This window comes from Gekko japonicus, unplaced genomic scaffold (genome assembly GCF_001447785.1).
Source record: "Gekko japonicus isolate JY-2015 unplaced genomic scaffold, Gekko_japonicus_V1.1 scaffold957, whole genome shotgun sequence".
Classification (NCBI taxonomy): Eukaryota; Metazoa; Chordata; class Lepidosauria; order Squamata; family Gekkonidae; genus Gekko; species Gekko japonicus.
The window spans coordinates 437,061-458,068 of NW_015162507.1; the positions used below are offsets into that span (position 1 = coordinate 437,061).

Consider the following 21,008-nt stretch of genomic DNA (forward strand, 5'->3'; position numbering starts at 1 on the left):
TGGGGGCAGCGCGCGGTTTCCGGGCCTCAGGGCAGCGCCGGGGGGCTCGGGAGCCGGGACACTGAACCGCGGCGGGCCGCTGCTTTGCCTCCACAGGGATGAAGGACGCCGCCGAGCTGCTGGGCCACCGGGAGGCGGTGAAGTGCCGCTTGGGCGTCGGAGGCTCGGAGTCGGACGGCCACCCGGGCGACCTGGCCCCTAACTCGGACTTGGTGGAAGGGGCCACGCTGCTGCCCGGCAAAGACCTGGACAAGCAGCCCGGCAAAGACCCGGACAAGCAGCAGGGCCAACCGGGGAGCCAGAACCCCAGCCAGGGCGCCCAGCAGCAGGGCCAGCAAAAACAGACGCGCTTCACGCCGGCCCAGCTCAACGAGCAGGAGAGGAGCTTCGCCAAGACCCACTATCCGGACATCTTCATGTGCGAGTCCCGCGTCCGGTAGGAGGAACACCCCCCCTCCCAACACACACACGCACTCCGCCCCCCCACCCGGCAGGGCCACAATCCTGCCCCCTCCCCCAAGCGAGAGTAATTTAATAGCCGTCTGACCTGTGATTACTACCCATAACGCATCATGAAACTTACTCAGGCCAAGGGGGGAGATCGAGCGGGGGTGGGCGGGGGAGGAACCGGCAGGATGGGGGGGGACTTACCTCCTCCTGCTGCTTCCTCCTCCGCCTTCTGACTTTGGAGCTCCGTTTGGAGCTCTGCTTCCCTCCCAACCCCCCACCCCACGAGTATCGCGGGTCCACCCCTTGTATCTTATAGTTGCAATGTCTTGTCAATTGAGCAGCAAGATTAATCAATGAACGATCTTTTGGTCAATTACAAAGGTGGTCCCAATTTAGCATGCAATCAATTTTTAGTCAGACGTTTTAATCTAAGTACTTATACATCCATATCTGGCAGCTGGCTTCTGAGAAGCATTCCACCTTCACTAATATACAGGAGGGAAGACCTCTTCTGCTGCTATCATCGAAGAAGCATTCCCGATTCTCTCAGAGAGAGAAGGAAATAACTTCTCTTAACACTGTCCTAGGAATAGCATTCCATCCTCTCACTGTGTCTCATGTTGGAGGAAATGCCTCTTCCAGTACCATATTAACAGGCATTCCCTCCAACACAGGACAGAAAACCTCTTCTAATGCTTTTCTTAGATGTATTTCTCCTCTCGTACACTGGACAGAATGCTTCTTTTGAAATGTGTGCTTGCAATGCTACATATGAGCATCCTCTAAAGACAAATGCTCTCTTTGTTAAATCCACAGCTATTTTTCTTTTACAAGTCTATGCAGATTTAATTAAAATTCATACATTTATTGCAGGCCTAAATGAGGATGGAGGTGTTAAGATGGACAAAGAAGATTGCTGCATTCAGGAAGAAAGGGGGGGGGGGCAACTCCATCCTTTATTCCTGTTACATTTCAAGAATAAATCTTTATAAACGGAATACATCTTCACAAATAAATCTAGGCAGCTGGAATATGCTCATCTAACACCTACTCAGAGATGATGACTGAAACAGATTGAATCAGAACAGCACCTTTTTTAAAAGTAAATTTCTGTCCCTTAAATCTGCAAAGATAAGTTAAAAGAGATGAAGGAATACATTTAAGTCTCAGGAAGAATCAATGAATGGAGGGCACTGGCAGCTAGGACTGGGTGCCTGCAACCTCTGCCTCTAGAGTCATATGTGGCTGAGTACAGAATCCAATAGGGTACTTTGAAAAAGAAATATTGAGATTAAGGCATATTGGAGAGGTAATTGGGATGCTAGAATAATCAGTATGTGCAGGAGGGAAATTATGGGACTTTGAGATGCTTTGCAGAAAGGCAAATGATAGAGGTGACCAGTGGCCAATAAGTATGAACCATGCATAGATTTATGTCAGCGTACTGAAACAACCACGCAGGCTGCTCCTGTGAGACTTGTATGTGCCAATTCCTAATAAAAGTCTCACAACAACTAGTGTTTAGGCTGTAGAAACTTTATGGATTCTTGATCAACGGGTCAATTATCAGTAATGTCCAGTTGTTAAGTAATGTTAAGTTTCAGTTACTGGCACTTTGTTGAGCTGATGCTCTGAATGTTGATATAGTTTGGCTGTTTAACCATAAAAAGATGCTGACCCCTGCTCTAGGAACAATACCTATTTTCTGGCACCCAATCACTGTCCCAATTTTGACTTTTTGAGGGGCTGGAGAGTGTCTCCTAAAATATTTTTAGTATGATATGCTAGTCTTGCCATTGTTAAGGTTCAGCATCACAATCCCTGGAGATCTATAGACAAAGTTTGAGTCCAGTGGCACCTTTAAGACCAACAAAGTTTTATTCAATGTATGAGATTTTGTGTGCATGCACACTTCCTCAGATACAATTAAATGGAATTTACCAGTGTGTGTGGGGGGTCAACTGAGACCATATTGTTACGCACGATTCATTGCCTCTCAAGCATGGAGGTCTGCGTTAATTACTCTTAGGTAAAGGTAAAGGTTCCCTTGCTCGAAAGCCAGTCAACTCCGACTCTAGGGTTGCGGTGCTCATCTCCGTTTTAAAGCCGAAGAGCCAGCGCTGTCCAAAGACATTTCCGTGGTCATGTGGCCAGCATGACTAAACACCAAGGCGCATGGAACGCTGTTACCTTCCCACTGAAGTGGTACCTATTTATCTACTTGCAGTTTCTTGCTTTCAAACTGTTAGGTTGGCAGGAGCTGGAACTAGAGACGGGAGCTCACTCTGTCATGTGGCACACTCAGGTCTCGAACTGCTGAACTACCGACCTTACACAACCTGCAGTTCAGCGTCTTAACCACTTGAGCCACCGCAGCTCCTAATTACTCTTAGCACTACACAATTAAGAAGGATACATCAGTCTCCAATTTTGACATATCTATTTGCTTCTCTGTGTTTCCCCCCAGAATTGATTCCAAACAAATGGTGACCATGTAGACTTAGCTTGTTATTCTTATTGGGTCTTTGCATCTGTTAAAACATCTTCACTCTGTTACACGGTAACCATATAAACTAAGCTTGTTATTTCTGAATCTGATAAACATCTTCATTACGCTGCATACTAATTTACTGCCCACCCTCTGCCTATATGTATGGACTGGTAAATTCCATTTCATTGTATCTGAGGAAGTGTGCATGCACACGAAAGCTCATACATTGAATAAACTATGTTGGCCTTAAAGGTGTCACTGGACTCAAACTTTGTTCTACAGCTTCAGATCGACACAGCTAATCACCCAAATCTATCTTCCTGGAGATCTATGTTAAATTTCTGAGTGCATTTGAAGGATACAGCCATACAAGTGCTTACACTTAGACATTAAGGGGTCATGTTGGGCACAGCCTGCCATTCCAAGAAGTATGTTGGTTCCTAAATTCATATTTGGTGCAAATGCTCAAAGATCAAAGGGTTTTGTTAGGAAAACTGCAAAATCACAGGAGAATTTAATAGCAAAATTCCTAGTGATCCTGGAATAGTAGTCCTGGGATTATTTAGAACTAAAATTTAAAAATATGGATCTTCTAAGGCGTCATTTAACAGCAGTAGTACAAGTAATACGTATAATATTAGTAGTACAATATTGGAAAGCAAGAAAAACTACCCAGCATGGGGGTTTGGCTTCCTAAAAGAGAGTTTATTCTAGTTATATGTTGAGAAAAATCATATCTTACAGACAGGCTTGGGATTTGCCCAACTTCTTTCTTTTGTCAAATGATAAAGGACATTTTTCGAGAAACAAAAAGACTCGAGCTTCTCAAATCTGTTCTAGCCTAACTGGTTCTCAGCCTAAGCTATCTACCTCACAGGGTGGCTGTGAAATCAAATGTTAGGAGGAGGCCTGCCCTAAGCTCCTTGGAGGAAGACTGGGATAAAAAATAAAGATTGCTGCTGCCCCAGCACCACCTATAAACTCTAGCCTTTTCCTCCTAGATGATAAGTTTCCACCAGTTGCATGGCATAATATTATGTTCTCTCCTGAAGACGCCTTTGCTGGCCCTCTGAACACCCCCCATAGAGCAGACAAGAACAGATGGAGGAACATTATGTTCAAGTTCACCTCCGCCTGTTTCCCACACATTTAGAGAAGAGGTTGGAGAAACCAGCACTCCAATTCACTAGGAGAGCTGTCAGAATGAGTCAATGGAGAAGCTCCGGAGGAAAGAGGATGCCGTCCTTATTTCAAAGCCACCTACCTGCACGCAGGGGTTGAGCTCTCTGGCTATCAAGCGGGTCTGGAAAAGCACAACCAAAGATAATGTGACAAATACCAGTAGGCAGAAGGCCCCTCTCTCGAGCATGTTGGGGAAATGCCCCCTCCAGGACAGGAAGAAAGACAAGTGAAGCTTCTTTCTTTCTTTTCTTTTTTAAAAAAGCCCTCTCACACGGAGAACTCCTTTGCCGCACAAGCCCTGGAAAACTGTGCAAAGAGCGGACAGAAAAAGGCACCAGAAGAGGAAGTGAACCTGAAAGCAAGGCTGCCAGGAGGTATTCTCTTCATAAGAAGCCCTCCTTGTCTTACTGGCACAGGAAGTCCTGGACACGGTGGCTTGCAGTTCAAGAGGAACTGATGTCATGCACCACCACCATGTGATTTCCCTTCCGACTGAGCTGACAGTTTTGTGCAGCACACAGATCTCTGCAATGTTTTTATTTTGGCAGGGACTTTTTTTTTTACCCCAAGCAACCCTGGCCAGGCAAGGCTTGAGCAGATCAAAGTCAACGAGAGAGAAGCCACTAATTCTTTACCCACCACTTGTTTTTCAGCTCAAAATTGGCCTCCCAGTGCTGATTCTGAGGTTACTGTTCTTTTGACTCGGAGGTCTTGAACAGACCGAGATCCAGCCCTCTCGTAGGCAGGGATGCCAACCGCCAGATGGCACCTGGGGATCCCCTGAAATTACGGCTCATCTCCAGACTACAGAGATCAGTTCGAAAATGACTGCTTTGGAGGGTGGACTCTGTGGCATTGTATCCCACTGAGGCCCCTGTCCTCCCCAGGCTCCACCCCCAAATCTCCAGGAGTTTCCCAAACTGAATCTGCAACTCTACCCCCCCATCCCCCACCAGTGGCCATAAGGAATTACCGCAGCTAAATATTTAGCAACTGCAAAAGTAGTTTTCAATCCTCATCTACAAGGGAAAACTGGACAATTTTTTGAGATGGTAAATCCACGCAGCCTATTAAGAGGGAGGACAAATCCCTTTCTCTCAAATCAGACCAGATTTCATACTCCAATAAAATATGTTCTAAAGACGCAAGCTGACCAGATCCACATTTACAAACTGTCTGAATACACTGTGCCTGCAAACTGGCCTTCCAGTATGGCTGAGGGAAAATAATTTAATTGAGCAAGCATGAACGCTCTTCTTAGTGGCTCTTTCTGCACTGATAGCTTGCTCCGGAGAATCCAAGGAGTCAAGCCTTAAGGGTTGACTTCAGAGTTGCATGCATTCCCTCTGCACTGGTTTTTCCTCCCTCCAGTTTGTTTATTTGTGTATTCTGTATGCATTCTGCATCTATAAGCAAAACCTGTATTTTTTGAGCTAACTGGCTGCCAACCCCTCCCTCCCTCCCTCCCTCTGTGATTCTGCAAAAGGGAAGGGAAGGGAGCGGGAAATCCAGGCCGACGCATGCAAGACTGACACGTTTGGGAGCAGGGAATCCCCTAGTTCTTTATATTTACTGATTCCTTCTTGTGCTCTCTATGGCTTTTTAAAAGCTTGCCTGAGCGGGAGGACACGTCCCGTTTTGTCTTTGAAGAAGGAGGGAAAGAAAACAGAATGGGGAGGGACCATCAACCTAAAGAGAGAGAGGCGGAAATGGGGGAGGGGCAGTGGGCAGCACTTAAATACCTGCAGAAACAATTCTACTTTAGAAAGGATTAGCGATTCGAAAGTGGATGAGAACAAAGAATCGCAGCAAAGGGAGTTTTGGTAGCTGTGGGGAAACAGTGTGCTGGAAGCGGTCTGAATACAGATTCCTGTAAAACAAATGCAGAAACAAGAAAAGGCCCTGACACAAGGAGAAGTAGAAGTGGGAGGGAACGCAGAATGGAAGAACAGGATGTGCTCAGAAACTGAGGCAAAATACAGGTGCAGAAAGGGCCATAATTAGGGGCTGTTTAGGTCTTTTAAGTAGCTTGGAACAGCACAAGAGAAGGGAACGCCAAAGAACACTGGAGAAACCATACACGCTGTGCCCTCAACAAGGTACTATCCAAATTCAGTACTGAGGGCTTTGTTTTATGATGTCCATATCTTTATCATTGAATCCTAACCATTGGAGTCTATTCCTATCACTTTCCATGGCCCCATGCTCTCAAGGTGCTACTTCACCCAAAGGGTTTTTTAAAAAAAATAACTGTCAAAAGCAGATCTGTCTCTCTGTTTTTTTCAACGTTCAGAGAACTTAGATCCCCCCCCCCACCTATTACAATGATACCCAGGTCTGGGTGCTAACCTCCAGGTTGGGACTGGAGATCTCCTAGAATTACACCTGATCTCGTGACAACAGAGAATAGTGTTGTTGGAGAAAATGGCTGCTTTGGAAGGCCAACTCTAAGGCATTATGCCACACTGGGGTCCCTCCACTTCGCAAACCCCACCCTCCCCTAGCTACACCCCAAATCTCCAGGAATTTCACAACCCAGAGTTGGTAACCCTACACCCAAGGCTTCTTAAGGCAATATAGAAAATCACCAGCAAATCAATGGAGCCTTTGAAACATAGGTGAGCATGGGCGATTTCTCACTAGAGCTGCCTCGCAGCACAGCGCCATTTGCCCTAACACAAACATGTCAATTTCACACCCGAGGCTGCGGGGCTGAATTTGACTTGGGGCTTTGCCCGATTTCCTCCGCAGTTTCATGATCCTCAAAAACCAGAATCACGAAACTGCGGAGGAAAGCGGGCGAAGCCCCGAGTCAAAATGCAGCCCCGGAGCTTCGGGTGTGAAATTGACATGTTTGTGTTGGGGCAAACGGTGGCTGTGCTGTGAGGCAGCTCTAGTGAGAAATCGCCCTGTATCTAAAGACAGTAAAGTAGAAAATTAAGACAGAGAACAGGGTATCCTTTCTGTTTGTCTTAATGTTCTAATTCACCCCTTTGGGTGAATAATACTCTGTTCCTTCTGTAAAGTATGCAATAAAATAAAATAAAATAAAATATAGCAAAGTAAAAGAAGCAATCAGCAGCAACCCCCAAATGCTAGTGAAACAGCAGTGATTAGCTGAACTAAAAATCCCCAGGATCGGAACACTACTCTTCCAAGATTCACAGAACATAAGGATAGAGCCTAGACATGTACAGGTTGCACAGCATATGCTAAACACATAGGCAAAGCCAGTGTGCTCTCTTCTGCTCCCTCTCCACAACCATGCTGTGTATGCAGAGCTGGACCCAGCTCTTCAGCTTACGATCCCAGCTCCTGATTCTCACAATGGGATGTACAAACGCAGTGGTCAGTATCCAACTGTGGTTTCTTTAAGAGGGGGTGCCAATTTCCTCCAGTTCACCCTATCCACTGCAACCTGAATAAGCCCCCTGAAATTTTGTTCCTGGGGATTTAGTGGATCCTCAGGCGCAACACAGGGGGGAAAGAGGGGTATGCAGTGGGAGGAGGACGTCGGCAGAAATCACTACTGAGAAAATGTCCGCAACCCGAAATCATTGGAACTTAACTGAAGCCGCCACTTCTGGTTTCCTTTTTTTGTCTGCATGTATTGTCATTGTCAAGTGAATACTGCACAGAAGAACACAGCTGGCACTGGGGTCCTGGCATGCAAAGGGGTTTCGAAGTAAGAAACAACACCTCGAATTGGGCCCCAAAACAGACAGCAAAGACGTTCTGTCCCAGGGATAACAGGCTGCAGGGCATTATGCCACACTGTTGTTGGGCATTATGCCACACTGAGCATGGGCGATTTCTCACTAGAGCTGCCTCGCAGCACAGCGCCATTTGCCCTAACACAAACATGTCAATTTCACACCCGAGGCTGCGGGGCTGAATTTGACTTGGGGCTTTGCCCGATTTCCTCCGCAGTTTCATGATCCTCAAAAACCAGAATCACGAAACTGCGGAGGAAAGCGGGCGAAGCCCCGAGTCAAAATGCAGCCCCGGAGCTTCGGGTGTGAAATTGACATGTTTGTGTTGGGGCAAACGGTGGCTGTGCTGTGAGGCAGCTCTAGTGAGAAATCGCCCTGTATCTAAAGACAGTAAAGTAGAAAATTAAGACAGAGAACAGGGTATCCTTTCTGTTTGTCTTAATGTTCTAATTCACCCCTTTGGGTGAATAATACTCTGTTCCTTCTGTAAAGTATGCAATAAAATAAAATAAAATAAAATATAGCAAAGTAAAAGAAGCAATCAGCAGCAACCCCCAAATGCTAGTGAAACAGCAGTGATTAGCTGAACTAAAAATCCCCAGGATCGGAACACTACTCTTCCAAGATTCACAGAACATAAGGATAGAGCCTAGACATGTACAGGTTGCACAGCATATGCTAAACACATAGGCAAAGCCAGTGTGCTCTCTTCTGCTCCCTCTCCACAACCATGCTGTGTATGCAGAGCTGGACCCAGCTCTTCAGCTTACGATCCCAGCTCCTGATTCTCACAATGGGATGTACAAACGCAGTGGTCAGTATCCAACTGTGGTTTCTTTAAGAGGGGGTGCCAATTTCCTCCAGTTCACCCTATCCACTGCAACCTGAATAAGCCCCCTGAAATTTTGTTCCTGGGGATTTAGTGGATCCTCAGGCGCAACACAGGGGGGAAAGAGGGGTATGCAGTGGGAGGAGGACGTCGGCAGAAATCACTACTGAGAAAATGTCCGCAACCCGAAATCATTGGAACTTAACTGAAGCCGCCACTTCTGGTTTCCTTTTTTTGTCTGCATGTATTGTCATTGTCAAGTGAATACTGCACAGAAGAACACAGCTGGCACTGGGGTCCTGGCATGCAAAGGGGTTTCGAAGTAAGAAACAACACCTCGAATTGGGCCCCAAAACAGACAGCAAAGACGTTCTGTCCCAGGGATAACAGGCTGCAGGGCTTTTTTTGTAGAAAAAGTCCAGTAGGAACTCATTAGCATAATAGGCCACACCCAGCAGCAGAAACTCATTAGCATATTAGGCCACACCCCTGATTGCACCACTCATTAGCATATTAGGCCGCATTCCCATGTTACCAGAAGTGTGGTCATCCAGCCACACCCACCTTTTGCTTCTTATTCTGTTTACCTTGTTTGTTGTCAAAACCCAGGGCCTTTTTTTTTGTTGCAGGAACTCCTTTGCATGTTAGGCCACACACCCCTAATGTAGCCAATCCTAATGAGTTTCTACTGCTGGGTGTGGCCTGATATGCTAATGAGTTCCTGCTGGGTGTGGCCAACTTGGGAGCCAGCCGGAACTCGGTTCCTGTGCGTTCCTGCCCAAAACTAGCCCTGACAGGCTGGTATCGGCTCGTTCCACCCAAGAGACAAGTGGTGGCGGTTTACACTAATCAAAGTGACCATAAATTGAAGAGCAGAACCAAGAAGTCCACACCATACTTAGAACAAAACAATTTTGCATTTATTGACAAACAGGGCAGAATTCACAAAAACATTTTCTTCCCCAAATATCTGTGATAATTGTCCAAGATGTCTGAGCACTCAGGTCATCCAGACTTCAATGATGTTACTAAGATGAACGACATCCCCACCCCACCCCCACCCCTGGTTTCCCAGTGTTTTCACTGCAACCCTTTTTAAAGAGCCCAAGCAGAATTCAGCAGGTTATCTTCTGTCAGCACACAGGTTTGGGGAAGCAGGTCTCCTCCAGTACACAGAAATGAAGAATGAAGGAAGCAGAAGTTGCTCTGCCCATTGACCGTGCTCAGCAACTGGCAAAAAACCAGCCAAAAAGTGACAATCTGTAACACTGAAGATGGTACGGCTATGACAGTGTCATCAAAAAAGGTGGGGGTCACCACTGTGGCCGGGGTCCCCAGACCCAGGAAGTAGGAGGGCGCAACACGTCAAAGATCATCTCCCGCTCCTGCATCTTCAGAAGCCACTTCTGCTCTGCTGTAAGGTTGTGTGTCCGAATCTGCAAAAGAGAACGAGTGCCTTTTATTTTAACTGAGCCACACAAGCTATAGGCCATTCTGCATCTAGTGTTCGCTCCGTTGTTTTACCAAAACCACACTGGAACAGAAAAAGATGTGGCTCAACACCACATTCAAATACCCCAGGCCAACCCCATACTGACTGCAGAATTACCCTGGAACAGCCATTAAACGGCCATAAATCTAAGCAGACGGTACCATAAAACCGCGAGATCAGAGGAAGTGAAAGTGGCACGCAATGTAGAGGGCAATTTCTGTTCCAGTGTAGGTTTGGTAAAACAGCAGAGCAAATGCTAAATGCAGAATGGGCCATAGCCAAGCAGTGGTTTCCACAGGGACAGAACCAGCTCCTGAAGGAACCAACAGAAAAGCCACCTGTGGTCACAATGGGTACCACACTGGAAGCTATTTTTCCCATCCCAGGACCTATTGATGACCTATTGATGACGATGGAGGAGGAGGAGATTGGATTTATACCCCGCACTTCACTGCCCGAAGGAGTCTCAGAGCGGCTCCTTTCCCTTCCTCTTTCCCTTCCTCTCCCCACAACAGACACACTGTGAGGTCAGTGGGGCTGAGAGAGCTCTCTCAAGAACTGCCCGTGAGAGAATAGCTCTAAAAGAACTTAGTAGTGACCCAAGGTCACCCAGCTGGCTTCATGTGGAGGACTGGGGAATCAAACCCGGTTAGAGTCTGTGCTCTTAACTACTGCACCGAACTGGCTCTCTCAGGATGCTTACTGTGACACATCTAGGGCTGCATACAGCCACCCGTTTCAGTCTTCAGAGTGACAGTAGCTATTCACAGTGCTTAATTCCCTGATCTACCTCAACCTTGGTACCATTATTTTCCCTTACTCAGGGTTTCTTTCCCCTTTACGAAATGATCCTACCCAATCAGCCCTGGCCTTTGTGGTGATATTTAGCCAATCAGCCTTGGCTTACATGCTGCTGTTACTGATAGCAAACACAGTTAATACAGAGTGAGGGCAATGAGTCCTATGCTGGTCACCTGGGCAATACTAGCCAATTAGAAAGCTGAGAGAAAACTGTGCATATTTAGGAAACTGCTGTTGTTGAACAGGCAAACAGTTTCATGCCTTTTGCAGTGATCCCTGAAAGATCTCCATGGGAAACAAGCTTTAGAATGCTGACGAAACGTGAAAATCACCCATTCTCTCTGCTTATGACTCAATCCTAGATGCCTCCTTCCACTTCTCTTCTAGTCTCTTTGCATTATCAAGCAGGACAGGAAGAAAAAAAAAACAGAGCACAGAGACTGCATTCACACAATTAATGGGAGCTAGGGACTTCTGTGGGGGGGTGATTCGTGAGGGCATGGATCTATGGTTGCCATTTGCCCGGTGGGGTCGGGGGACTCCTGCCCGCCAGTGGCCAGCTAGCATGCGAGAGGGAATCCCCCCCCCAAACAGCAACATCGCACACAACGTGCCTGCCTCAGTGATGTCGGCATGTCAGCAGCATTGGGTTTTGTTTTTTGACGTTCTGACTTTTGGGTAAAACTCTATGGTTTGATGTCAATCTTACCATAGAGTTTTGCCCAAAGTCCAGAGTGTCACCTCTGACGTCCCCAACGTCACTTCCAGGTGACACAGGCACGTTTTGGGGGGAATGGGGGGGCAATGTCACTTCCCACTACCGGAACATCTCCCCCCCCCCACATCATCCCCCCACCAGCGGGTGAAAGGAACCTGGCAACGCAATGTGGATTTCACGCACACTCCAAAGTCCTCTCCCCAAAAGAAGTTCTCATTTTGTTGGCCTGACAAAACAATTCATGCACTCTGCTTAAAAAAAAAGCCTGCACATATAGTCCTCCTCACTTTGAAAGGGCTCTGTCAAGCTGAAATAACTGGACTGTGCGATTGTGCCAGGTGAACATAAGAACATAAGAGATGCCAATGTTGGATCAGGCCAAAGGCCCATCCAGTCCAACACTCTGTATCACACAGTGGCCAGAAATACCAGTGCCATCAGGAGGTCCACCAGTGGGGCAAGGACATTAGAAGCCCTCCCACTGTTGACCCCCCCAAGCACCAAGATGACAGAGCATCATTTGCCCCAGAGTCCCTATTTATACCTTGTGGCTAATAGCCACTGATGGACCTCTGCTGGGTAGCTGTATTGGACTGAAGCAGTAGAACAAAGGTTGAGTCCAGTGGCACCTTTAAGACCAACAAAGGTTTATTCAAGGTATCAGCTTTTGTATGCACGCACACTTCCTCAGACACAGACTGTGGTTTGAGAAGTTGGCTGGTTTGAGAAGAGGTGATTTGAGAAGGTACTCTGGCTCCCAGTCCAGGGATCCCGTTAGCCCAGTGCATCTTAAAGAGGGTCCTTACCATGTTCTTTGTCAAGTGATCCATGCCATAGTAGTGCAGCGGGGAGGTTCTGTTCTTCTCAGGCGGGTAGCCAAACCCCACAATGTTAACTTCCTGGCACAGGTGGAGGGCGAAAATCACAGCAATTAGGCCAGTGGTGGAATATCTCTGGAGGAAAAGGAAGCATCAACAACCCTTCTGTTGCAGGCAGGTTGCTTTTTAAATACTTTTTATTGCAAACCAAAACCTTTTTTTAGAAAGGGAATTAGTACATCTTGTGTGTATTATGTGACCTCGTGTCACTTCTGCCTTACAGCAACCTTAGGAACGAATGAACTCCAGAACATTCTACCAATAAATGACTTTGCAAATTGAAGGCTGTGGTTTCCTTTGTGGAGTCGATCTATTTCATGTTGGGTCTTCCTCTTGCCGTGCATTTTACCAATAATAATACTTTCCATTTATTAATCGCTTTCCCCAGTGGGCTCAAAAGTGATGTACAGTTACTCCATATAGACAAGGGACTAACAATGTTTGTAGGGGATAGGGAAGACAACATATATTCATTTTAATTGCACGCGCCGTCACTGCCCGGTGTAGACGTCTTCTGGCTGGCTCTGTCATTTTCCGGCACGGCTGCTTGCTGGCCAGGCTTCAGGACCCGTATGTCAATCACCACACTGCCACCGCCTGGCCGGAACATCCATTGCAGGCGTTCTTTTTGTAGCCGGGAAGCTGTTTCGCCTTTACAAGCCTTGACCAAGGACGTCCGACCGTCAGCTAACGCCCTCCCACAAGGGAGGTTGGCATGCCCACCCTCTCTAAGGAGTGGTTCCCATTTTATCTACTCGCCGAAGCTTTCGAATCGCTGGGTGGACAATGAGCTGGGGACAACAGGCTGGCTGCTCACACCAGCGCGGGGCTTGAACCAACGCAGTTCAGATGTTAAGACAGTAGGATATACCCACTGTGCCACCGCTCCCCAATAAAAATACTCCCGAGTCATTTCATGACAAAATACCACTTTCTATCATGTTCTTTCTATGCATACATTGTGTTGAGAATACTTGGGAATACATACAGGAGAATCTCCCTGGCTTCTAGTTCCTAGGCTGAATTCTGTGCATTGCTTCACAAGTCCCCCCATGCTTGGCCAGAAAGAAAATGAGCTTTCTTCCTTGTACCCACCACAAGTTGAGACAACAGACTGGATCCTACCCCTATCCTACCACTCCACTGAGAAAAGTCTGAAGCCTTGTGCCAGTCTAAAAAGGCTTCCTCCAACTTAAGTGGCTCATCTGTTGGAAGAAGAACTACTCAGGTTGGAGGAATGCTCCTCGGAGGAGGGCTGGATCCAACCCATTCATGAGAACAAGTCCTGACCTCCCCACATCCAGCACAACCCACTGTTCCAGATGTGGTTGCTTATTATTGCGTATTTATGGGGCAGATTGGCTGTCTTGCTATCAAATGTCCAAAGCAACGCACAGCCAAATGAAGAATGTAAGGTCATCTATCCATTAAGGAGCAGAGCAAACAACATTTCTTGAAAATCCAGCAGTAATTTAAAACCATGCCTATAAAATGCAGCTCAGCCATCTCACAATGCTTTTGAAAAAGCCTTTTGCGAACAAGACTTGTTTTAACTTCTGGACAGGAAAGGGAACAAGGCTGAATGTAATAACTCCCTGATTTTTTTTAAAAAAAATAGTGCATCAGGTGGAAACGTTCTAGCTCAGGGGTGTCAAACATAAGGCCCGGGGGCTGGAACCTGCCTATCCAGGGCTCTTATGTGGCCCGCGAGCAACTAATGCAAGGGAGGGAACAGGAGGACTGCTCAGGGGGAGTGGGTGAAGCCACTCTGATTGCAGCTTCAGCATGACAGAACAACCTCATCTGCAGCAGCGTGGGAGCATCTGCCCAGTGCTGCACTGCTGGCTCTCCAGTCCGTCCATATGGATTTTCCTTTGCACCCCTTCCCAGCCCATGAGGCCTTGCAGTGAGGATACACCAGCTCGGCCCTTACCAGCTGCTGTCCTTTATACAGTTTATATCTCCGGTATCTGGCATTACGTTTTTTTTGGGCACATGTGGCCTGGCTCGACAAAGTGACATTTATGTCAGATCTGGCCCTCATAACAAATGAGTTTGACACCTTTTGATCTCTCTCCTAGATGGCCATTTTCCAGGAATTTTTTAATGATGCGGAATGTTGAAAATTGTGACCCCTCACCTGCCATCTGAAGTGGTGCATGCGGTCCATTCTACCGCCTCAGTACCAACTCATTTTGCTGTATATGTTTGAATGAAGAGTGGAAAGAGCTGGGTTCAAATCTCTAAAGATAAAGGTAAAGGTTTCCCTTGCCCAAAAGCCAGTCGAATCCTACTCCAGGAATGCGGTGCTCATCTCCGTTTCCAAGCCGAAGAGCCAGCGCTGTCCAAAGACATTTCCGTGGTCATGTGGCCGGCATGACTAAACACCAAGGTGCATGGAATGCTGTTACCTTCCCACTGAAGTGGTACCTATTTATCTACTTGCAATTTCTTGCATTCAGGCTGCTAGGCTGGCAGGAGCTGGGACCAGAGATGGGAGCTCACTCCTTCATGCAGCACTCGGATCTCGAACTGCTGAACTACCGACCTTGAAGTCTGCAGTTCAGCGCCTTAACCCCTTGAGCCACCACAGCCCACAAATCTCTAGTAAAGGTAAAGGTTCCCTTGCTCGAAAGCCAGTCGAATCCGACTCTAGGGTTGCGGTGCTCATCTCCGTTTCAAAGCCGAAGAGCCAGCGCTGTCCGAAGACATTTCCGTGGTCATGTGGCTGGCATGACTAAACACTAAGGCGCACGGAACGCTGTTACCTTCCCACCGAAGTGGTCCCTATTTATCTACTTGCAATTTCTTGCTTTCGAACTGCTAGGTTGGCAGGAGCTGGAACTAGAGACAGGAGCTCACCCTGTTTTGCGGCACCTGGGTCTTGAACTGCTGAACTACTGACCTTCCACAGCCTGCAGTTCAGCGTCTTAACTACTTGAGCCACCGCAGCTCAAATCTCTACTCTACCATTAATCCCATTAAGTAACACCCATTCTCTGTTAAGACATACAAAATAAAACACCTCTCACCCAAAGCAGGATTCCCTTACTGCTGCCATGGGAAAGGCTTGGATGCCTTTAAAGGGGACAGTTGTCAAATTTAAAGAGAACAGATCTACCATTGGATAAATGAAAACTAAATGGAAGCTGCGGAGTTAGAGGCATTATACCTCTAAGTACCAATTGCTTGGTATTCGGTGGCAGAAAGTCCTGTCAAGTCGCAACCAACTTACGGAGACCTCGTAGGATTATCAAGACAAGAGACAGACAGAGGTGGTTTGCCATTGCCTGCCTCTGTAGCAACCCTGTGTTGGAAATGCATGTGTTTACAAGGTCTGACAATCCAGCCATTATAGGGTTAACTTGTTTTTCCTAGTATTGCTATTGTTTAGACTGACCTGGAAGGGATACCTGGCAGTAAGCCAATGGGGAATTAGCCCGGGAAAAGTAGCTTCTATTGTGATACAGACTGGTTGTTTGTTTCAGGTGACTTCCTTTCTAGGGGTCGAGAAGAAGGACAGATTCTCCATTATCTCTGTTTTAGTGTTGACTATAGACAGCTTAGAAAATGTAGCTGTTAGTGTTATGTTTATTTGTAGTTATCCCGTGTACCTTTTACCCTTAGAAATAAAGGTTTTTAAAAGCAAAGAAATCTCTTCTTTCCAATAGAGCAAGATCCATTGATAGTCTGAGTATTAAACACTTTTGACTATTTTACAACACCCTGGTGGTCTCCCATCCAAGTATTAACCAGGGCAAGATTCCAAAATCTTCCACCCTCTGAAGGTGCCATTTTCTCCAAGGGAACTGAACTCTGTAGTCTGGAGAACAGCTGTAATTCCAGGGGATCTCCAGACTCCCCCTGGAGATTGGCATGCCTTGCTCTGGCTCAGTATAAGACACGTGCCCAGAATCACAAATTAGGTGGGCCTCTGGTCTGACCCAGCAGGGCTCTTATACTTTGATTTGGGCCCCAAGGCCAATGCAGATACTCTGAAAGTGCATTCTCAGACCCTGTTCTTGCCAACAGGCAGGCTGTGCCCCCAGCCAAAGGACAGTCAGACGTCAAGCACACGGCTTGCATGAGACCTGCTTCTGCTTTGGTTTCCAAGCCCCACTTGGCATGATGTGAGCCATGCCGCTTTGGTTTCCAAGCCCCACTTGGCATGATTTGCTTTGCTGAATCATCTGTCCTAGTGCTGCATAAACGTTCTCTGCGCATTAACTTCCAGTTTGCAGGCGTGAACAAACAAACAAGCAAAAAGAGAGAACGAGAGATGCAAAACAAAACAAAAATCCAAAAAAACCCACCATGAATCCATTTAAACTCCATGAGGACCTTTACCGAGACACATGCCCACACAGAACAACCCTCCATTAAAAGGAAGGCAACCGGGCAACAGCAACTGCTAAACAACTTAGCCTAACCCTCCAGGGTCTCAGCATACACTTAGCACTTTTCAAGAGGATTTGTAACAGTTTGCACCACTTTAGAAAGTGTTAGTGTGCTTGTGAATGGCTGCCGGGGTTGAATAGCAGCCTGCTGGAGGGCGAGGCTCGGGAGTGACTTTGGGGGCAGCTATGCTTGGGAGGTTACTGTCAATCAAATGCAGATTTTAGCTAGTTCTGATTCTCTGGAATTTAGACAAGCTTCCTAGCAAGAAGGCCCCACAGGGACCCCCTTCTAAGTAAATGTGTTTTGAATGGAGGTGTTAAAGCCTCAGTCGTCAGAGACAAATCTCTTCTGGAATGTCCTGCATACACACACCAGCCTGCACTACGGTTCCACTGTTGACATTCTCGTTCTGCACAGCCTTTTACAAGGAGCAATGGACAGCACACACGGTTCCAATGTTCCCTCCAAGCTGAGTTAGTGTGAGCTAGCTTACAGTTTTTTAGCCTTCGGCTCACACATTTTTGTCTTAGCTCAGGAAGGATGGCTCCAGAGCAAACTCATTTATGCAGTAGCCAAATCGCTCACTCACAACTTTAATGCCAACAGCTCACGAAGTAGAAATTTTGCTCACAAGACTCCCCAGTTTAGAGGGAGCATTGCACGGTTCTCCCTCTACTCCTCCCAAACATCCTGACAGATACCTTGTGCTAACAGAGAGGGACGGGTCTAAGGTCATCCAGCGAGCTCCGTGTCCATGTGGGGAGGATCACCTTTACATAGGGTTGCCAACTCTTGGCTGGGGAATTTCTGGAGAGGGCAGGGATCTCCATGGGATATAGAGTCCACCCTCTAAAGCAGTCATTTGCTTCAGGGGAACTTAGCTCTGCTATCTGGAGATCAGTGGTAATTCCGAGAGGCCTCCAGGCTCTACCTGGAGGTTGGCAACCTGAAGTTTTGGGTAATGTTCCTTTTGAGTAAATATGGCAACCCATGCTGGCTTAGGGGAGGACCGCCAAGTCCTCCAAAGAATAACGAGCTCAAATTCCATCACAGTGATTTTCAAAGCACTTCCAAAAAATTACAGGTCCAATTTTTACCCCACTCTTTTCCCAAGGAGCTCGAGATGGCATAAACGGTGTGCCCCCTCCAATTTTATCTTTACAACAATCCTGTGAGGTATGTTAGGTTGAGGAGGGAAGACGGCATGGTATAGCCCTATACTGTCAGATCACAGAAGCTAAGCAGGGTCGGTAGTTGGGTGGGAAACCACCAAGGAAGACTCTGCAAAGGAAGGCCATGGCAAACTACCTCTGCTTCTCACTTGCCTTGAAAGCCCATTGCTGGGGTCACCATAAGTTGCTTGTTTCATGATGGCACCTGCGTATGTTAGGGTGAAAGAGAATGACCGGCCCAAGATCCCCCAATGAGAATGAGAATGACCGGCCCAAGATCCCCCAATGAGTTATAGAGCCAGGCGAGGAGCTGACCCCCAGTCTCTCAGTTGCAGTGCGGACCATCGAGGACCATAATAAAACGATAGTCCTTCGGGACTTCATTAGGGTACAGCAGGTGAACCTGGCGTGTATGACCGAGACCTGGGTGAGGGATGGGGAGATGGTAGCTCTCTCCCAGCTTGCCCCACCCGGGTCCTCGGTCCTACACCAATCGCGGACGAAGGGGCAAGGGGGAGGAGTGGCGATGTTCATTCGGGAGGCTTACTCCTTCAGGGCACTCCCCCCCAATGGAGATCACGGGCATGGAGTGTGTCGGCCTCGTGCTGGAGACCGTGGAGAGTTTGGCGATCTGGCTAGTGTACCGACCGCCTAATGCACCGGCCAGTAGCCTGCCATCCCTGTTGGAGGCCGCATCAGGCTGGGCGCTGGAGAACCCTAGGCTTTTGGTCTTGGGTGACTTCAACGTCCATGCCGATGATGCGGCCTCCAGCTGAGCTGCAGACCTGGTTCCTACCATGGCGGCACTGGGACTCTCTCAATTTGTGTCGACCCCCACGCACCAGGCCGGGCACACGCTCGACTTGATCTTCGCGGTGGGGATTACAGTGGACCGAATTACTGCAGTAGCAGTACCATGGTCAGACCACTTTGCCCTGAAGGCTTGTCTAAATGTCCCACCCCAACCCTGTTTAGGCAGCGAGCAGATTTTAGCTTGGCCACAGAGCCAAATGGACCCAGTACGGCTTCAGATGGCTCTGCGGGATCTGTCGGCCGCGTTTGATACGGTCGACCACCAGTTGCTGACCCACCGTCTCGCCGACGTGGGGATACAGGGGCTCGCTCTTCAATGGCTTGCCTCTTTTCTCCAAGGTCAGGGACAGAGGGTGGCGATAGGAGAGGAGCAGTCCCGGAGGCACCCACTTGAGTGCGGGGTGCCTCAGGGGGCAGTGCTTTCCCCAATGTTGTTTAACATCTACATGCGCCCCCTTGCCCAGAATGCCAGGAGTTATGGGCTGGGTTGCCATCAATATGCAGAAGACACCCAGCTCTATCTGATGTTCGGTGGCCAGTCGGGCTCCAACCCAGAAGATCTGACCCGGGCATTACAGACAGTAGCTGAGTGGCTCAGGCTGAGCTGGCTGAAACTAAACCCAGCGAAGTTGGAGGTCCTGTGCCTGAGTCGGAATGGATCGGGGTTGGGGAACACTCTCCCAACCTTCGATGGGGCATCATTGGTGCCAGCGTCGGAGGTTAGGAGTTTGGGAATGCGCCTGGATTCCTCCCTAACTATGGAGGCCCAGGTGGCAGCCACTGCCAGATCAGCATTTTATCATCTTAGGGTGATTCGGCAGTTGGTTCCCTTCCTCGACCGTGACGACCTGGCTACAGTGATCCATGCGATGGATCCATGCGATGTTCACCTCGAGGCTAGACTACTGCAACGCTCTCTACATGGGGATGCCTTTGGTGCAGATTCGGAGGCTGCAGCTGGTGCAGAATGCGGCGCCCAGCCTGATGATGGGTCTCCCCAAGTGGGAGCCAGGGCCGTAGCTAAAGCCCTCCTAGTGGGGAGGCCCTGGGGAAAGGGGAGGGCGGAGTGTGTGTGTGTGCGCACGAAGCAAGTGCGCGCGCCGCACACACATCACCGGGAGTGGCGTAATGCCCTCCCCCCTTCTCTGGCCCTGACTGTCAGGGTCTGGCCCTGACTGCTCAGGGTCTGGCCCTGACTGCTTCTCTGGCCCTGACTGCTCAGGCCACAGCCCTTCCTGCCTTGGCGGCGGCTCGCCTATCGCTTCCCACCCACCCCCAGCGGCGCGCCCGCCTCCCCGCCTGCCCGAAAGCAGGGGCTGACTGGCCAGAGGACGATGGAACTCTTTGCAGTCCGCTCTCTGAGAGGCCCCAGAAAGGCCTCTCGGAGAGCGGAGTGGCACAGCCAGCGCACGTGTGGCGAGGAGAGCCAGCTGCGTTGCGTCTCGGAGGCGCGCGGGCAGAGGCGCTGCCTGTTGCTGCCAGGGTCGCCTCTCCTCTCCTCCCCTCTCGGGCTGCGGCTGCGGAGAGTTCCATTGTACGGCTGGTCAGCCCCCGCTTTCGGGCAGGCGGGGAGGCGGGCCTGCCACCGGGGGCGGGGGTTGGAAGTGATAGGCGGGCCGCCGCCAAGGCAGGAAGGGCTGTGGCCGGAGCCGGGACCCTGACAGCCAGGGCCAGAGAAGGAGGTGGCGGCAGCGGCAGCGCTGATTTGGGACGGGGGAGGGGGGAGCAGGGGAGGGGGCCCGCAAAACCAGCAGGGAAGCCAGGCCCCGTGGGCCCCACGCAGGCTACGGGCCTGGTGGGAGCCCATCCAGCCTGGGCTAGAAGCGCTGCACTGGATGCCAATAGCATATCGAATCCGTTTCAAAGTGCTGGTACTTGCCTTTAAAGCCCTACATGGCCAGGATCCGACTTACCTGAGGGACCACCTTTTCCCACATATACCCCCAAGAGCACTTCGGTTGGGGTCACAACACTGTCTGGTGATTCCAGGCCCCCAGGAGGCAAGGCTCGCCACAACCAGGGCCAGATCCTTTTCGGTGGTGGCCCCTACCTGGTGGAATGAGCTCCCGGA

The 21,008-nt window shown here is 48.9% G+C and overlaps 2 protein-coding genes across 2 annotated transcripts in view; one reads left to right on the forward strand and one right to left on the reverse strand.

Annotated features, from left to right (window-relative positions):
* The first annotated feature begins 98 nt into the window (after nucleotides 1-98).
* LOC107106057 (homeobox protein orthopedia-like) lies at nucleotides 99-4,910 on the forward strand. The gene is made up of 2 exons (XM_015406143.1): nucleotides 99-436; nucleotides 4,386-4,910. The coding sequence occupies exons 1-2, from the start codon at nucleotides 99-101 to the stop codon at nucleotides 4,471-4,473; spliced, it is 426 nt and encodes a 141-aa protein (XP_015261629.1). The 3' UTR covers nucleotides 4,474-4,910.
* Nucleotides 4,911-9,978: 5,068 nt separating this feature from the next.
* The window catches only part of LOC107106056 (CMP-N-acetylneuraminate-beta-galactosamide-alpha-2,3-sialyltransferase 4-like), a 107,339-nt gene continuing 96,309 nt past the window's right edge, over nucleotides 9,979-21,008 (reverse strand). The window contains exons 8-9 of the mRNA XM_015406142.1: nucleotides 12,483-12,629; nucleotides 9,979-10,101 (exon numbers count right to left, since the gene is read on the reverse strand). Coding sequence (XP_015261628.1) covers nucleotides 9,979-10,101; nucleotides 12,483-12,629 — 270 coding nt within the window. The remainder of the gene's footprint in view (nucleotides 10,102-12,482; nucleotides 12,630-21,008) is intronic.

Excerpts from the sequence above, each read along its gene's own strand:
- LOC107106057 (XM_015406143.1), top strand. The coding sequence starts at position 99 with ATGAAGGACGCCGCCGAGCTGCTGGGCCACCGGGAGGCGGTGAAGTGC. Across the intron at positions 437-4,385 it reads ATGTGCGAGTCCCGCGTCCG|CCCTCTCACACGGAGAACTC; the intron begins GTAGGAGGAACA and ends TTTTTAAAAAAG.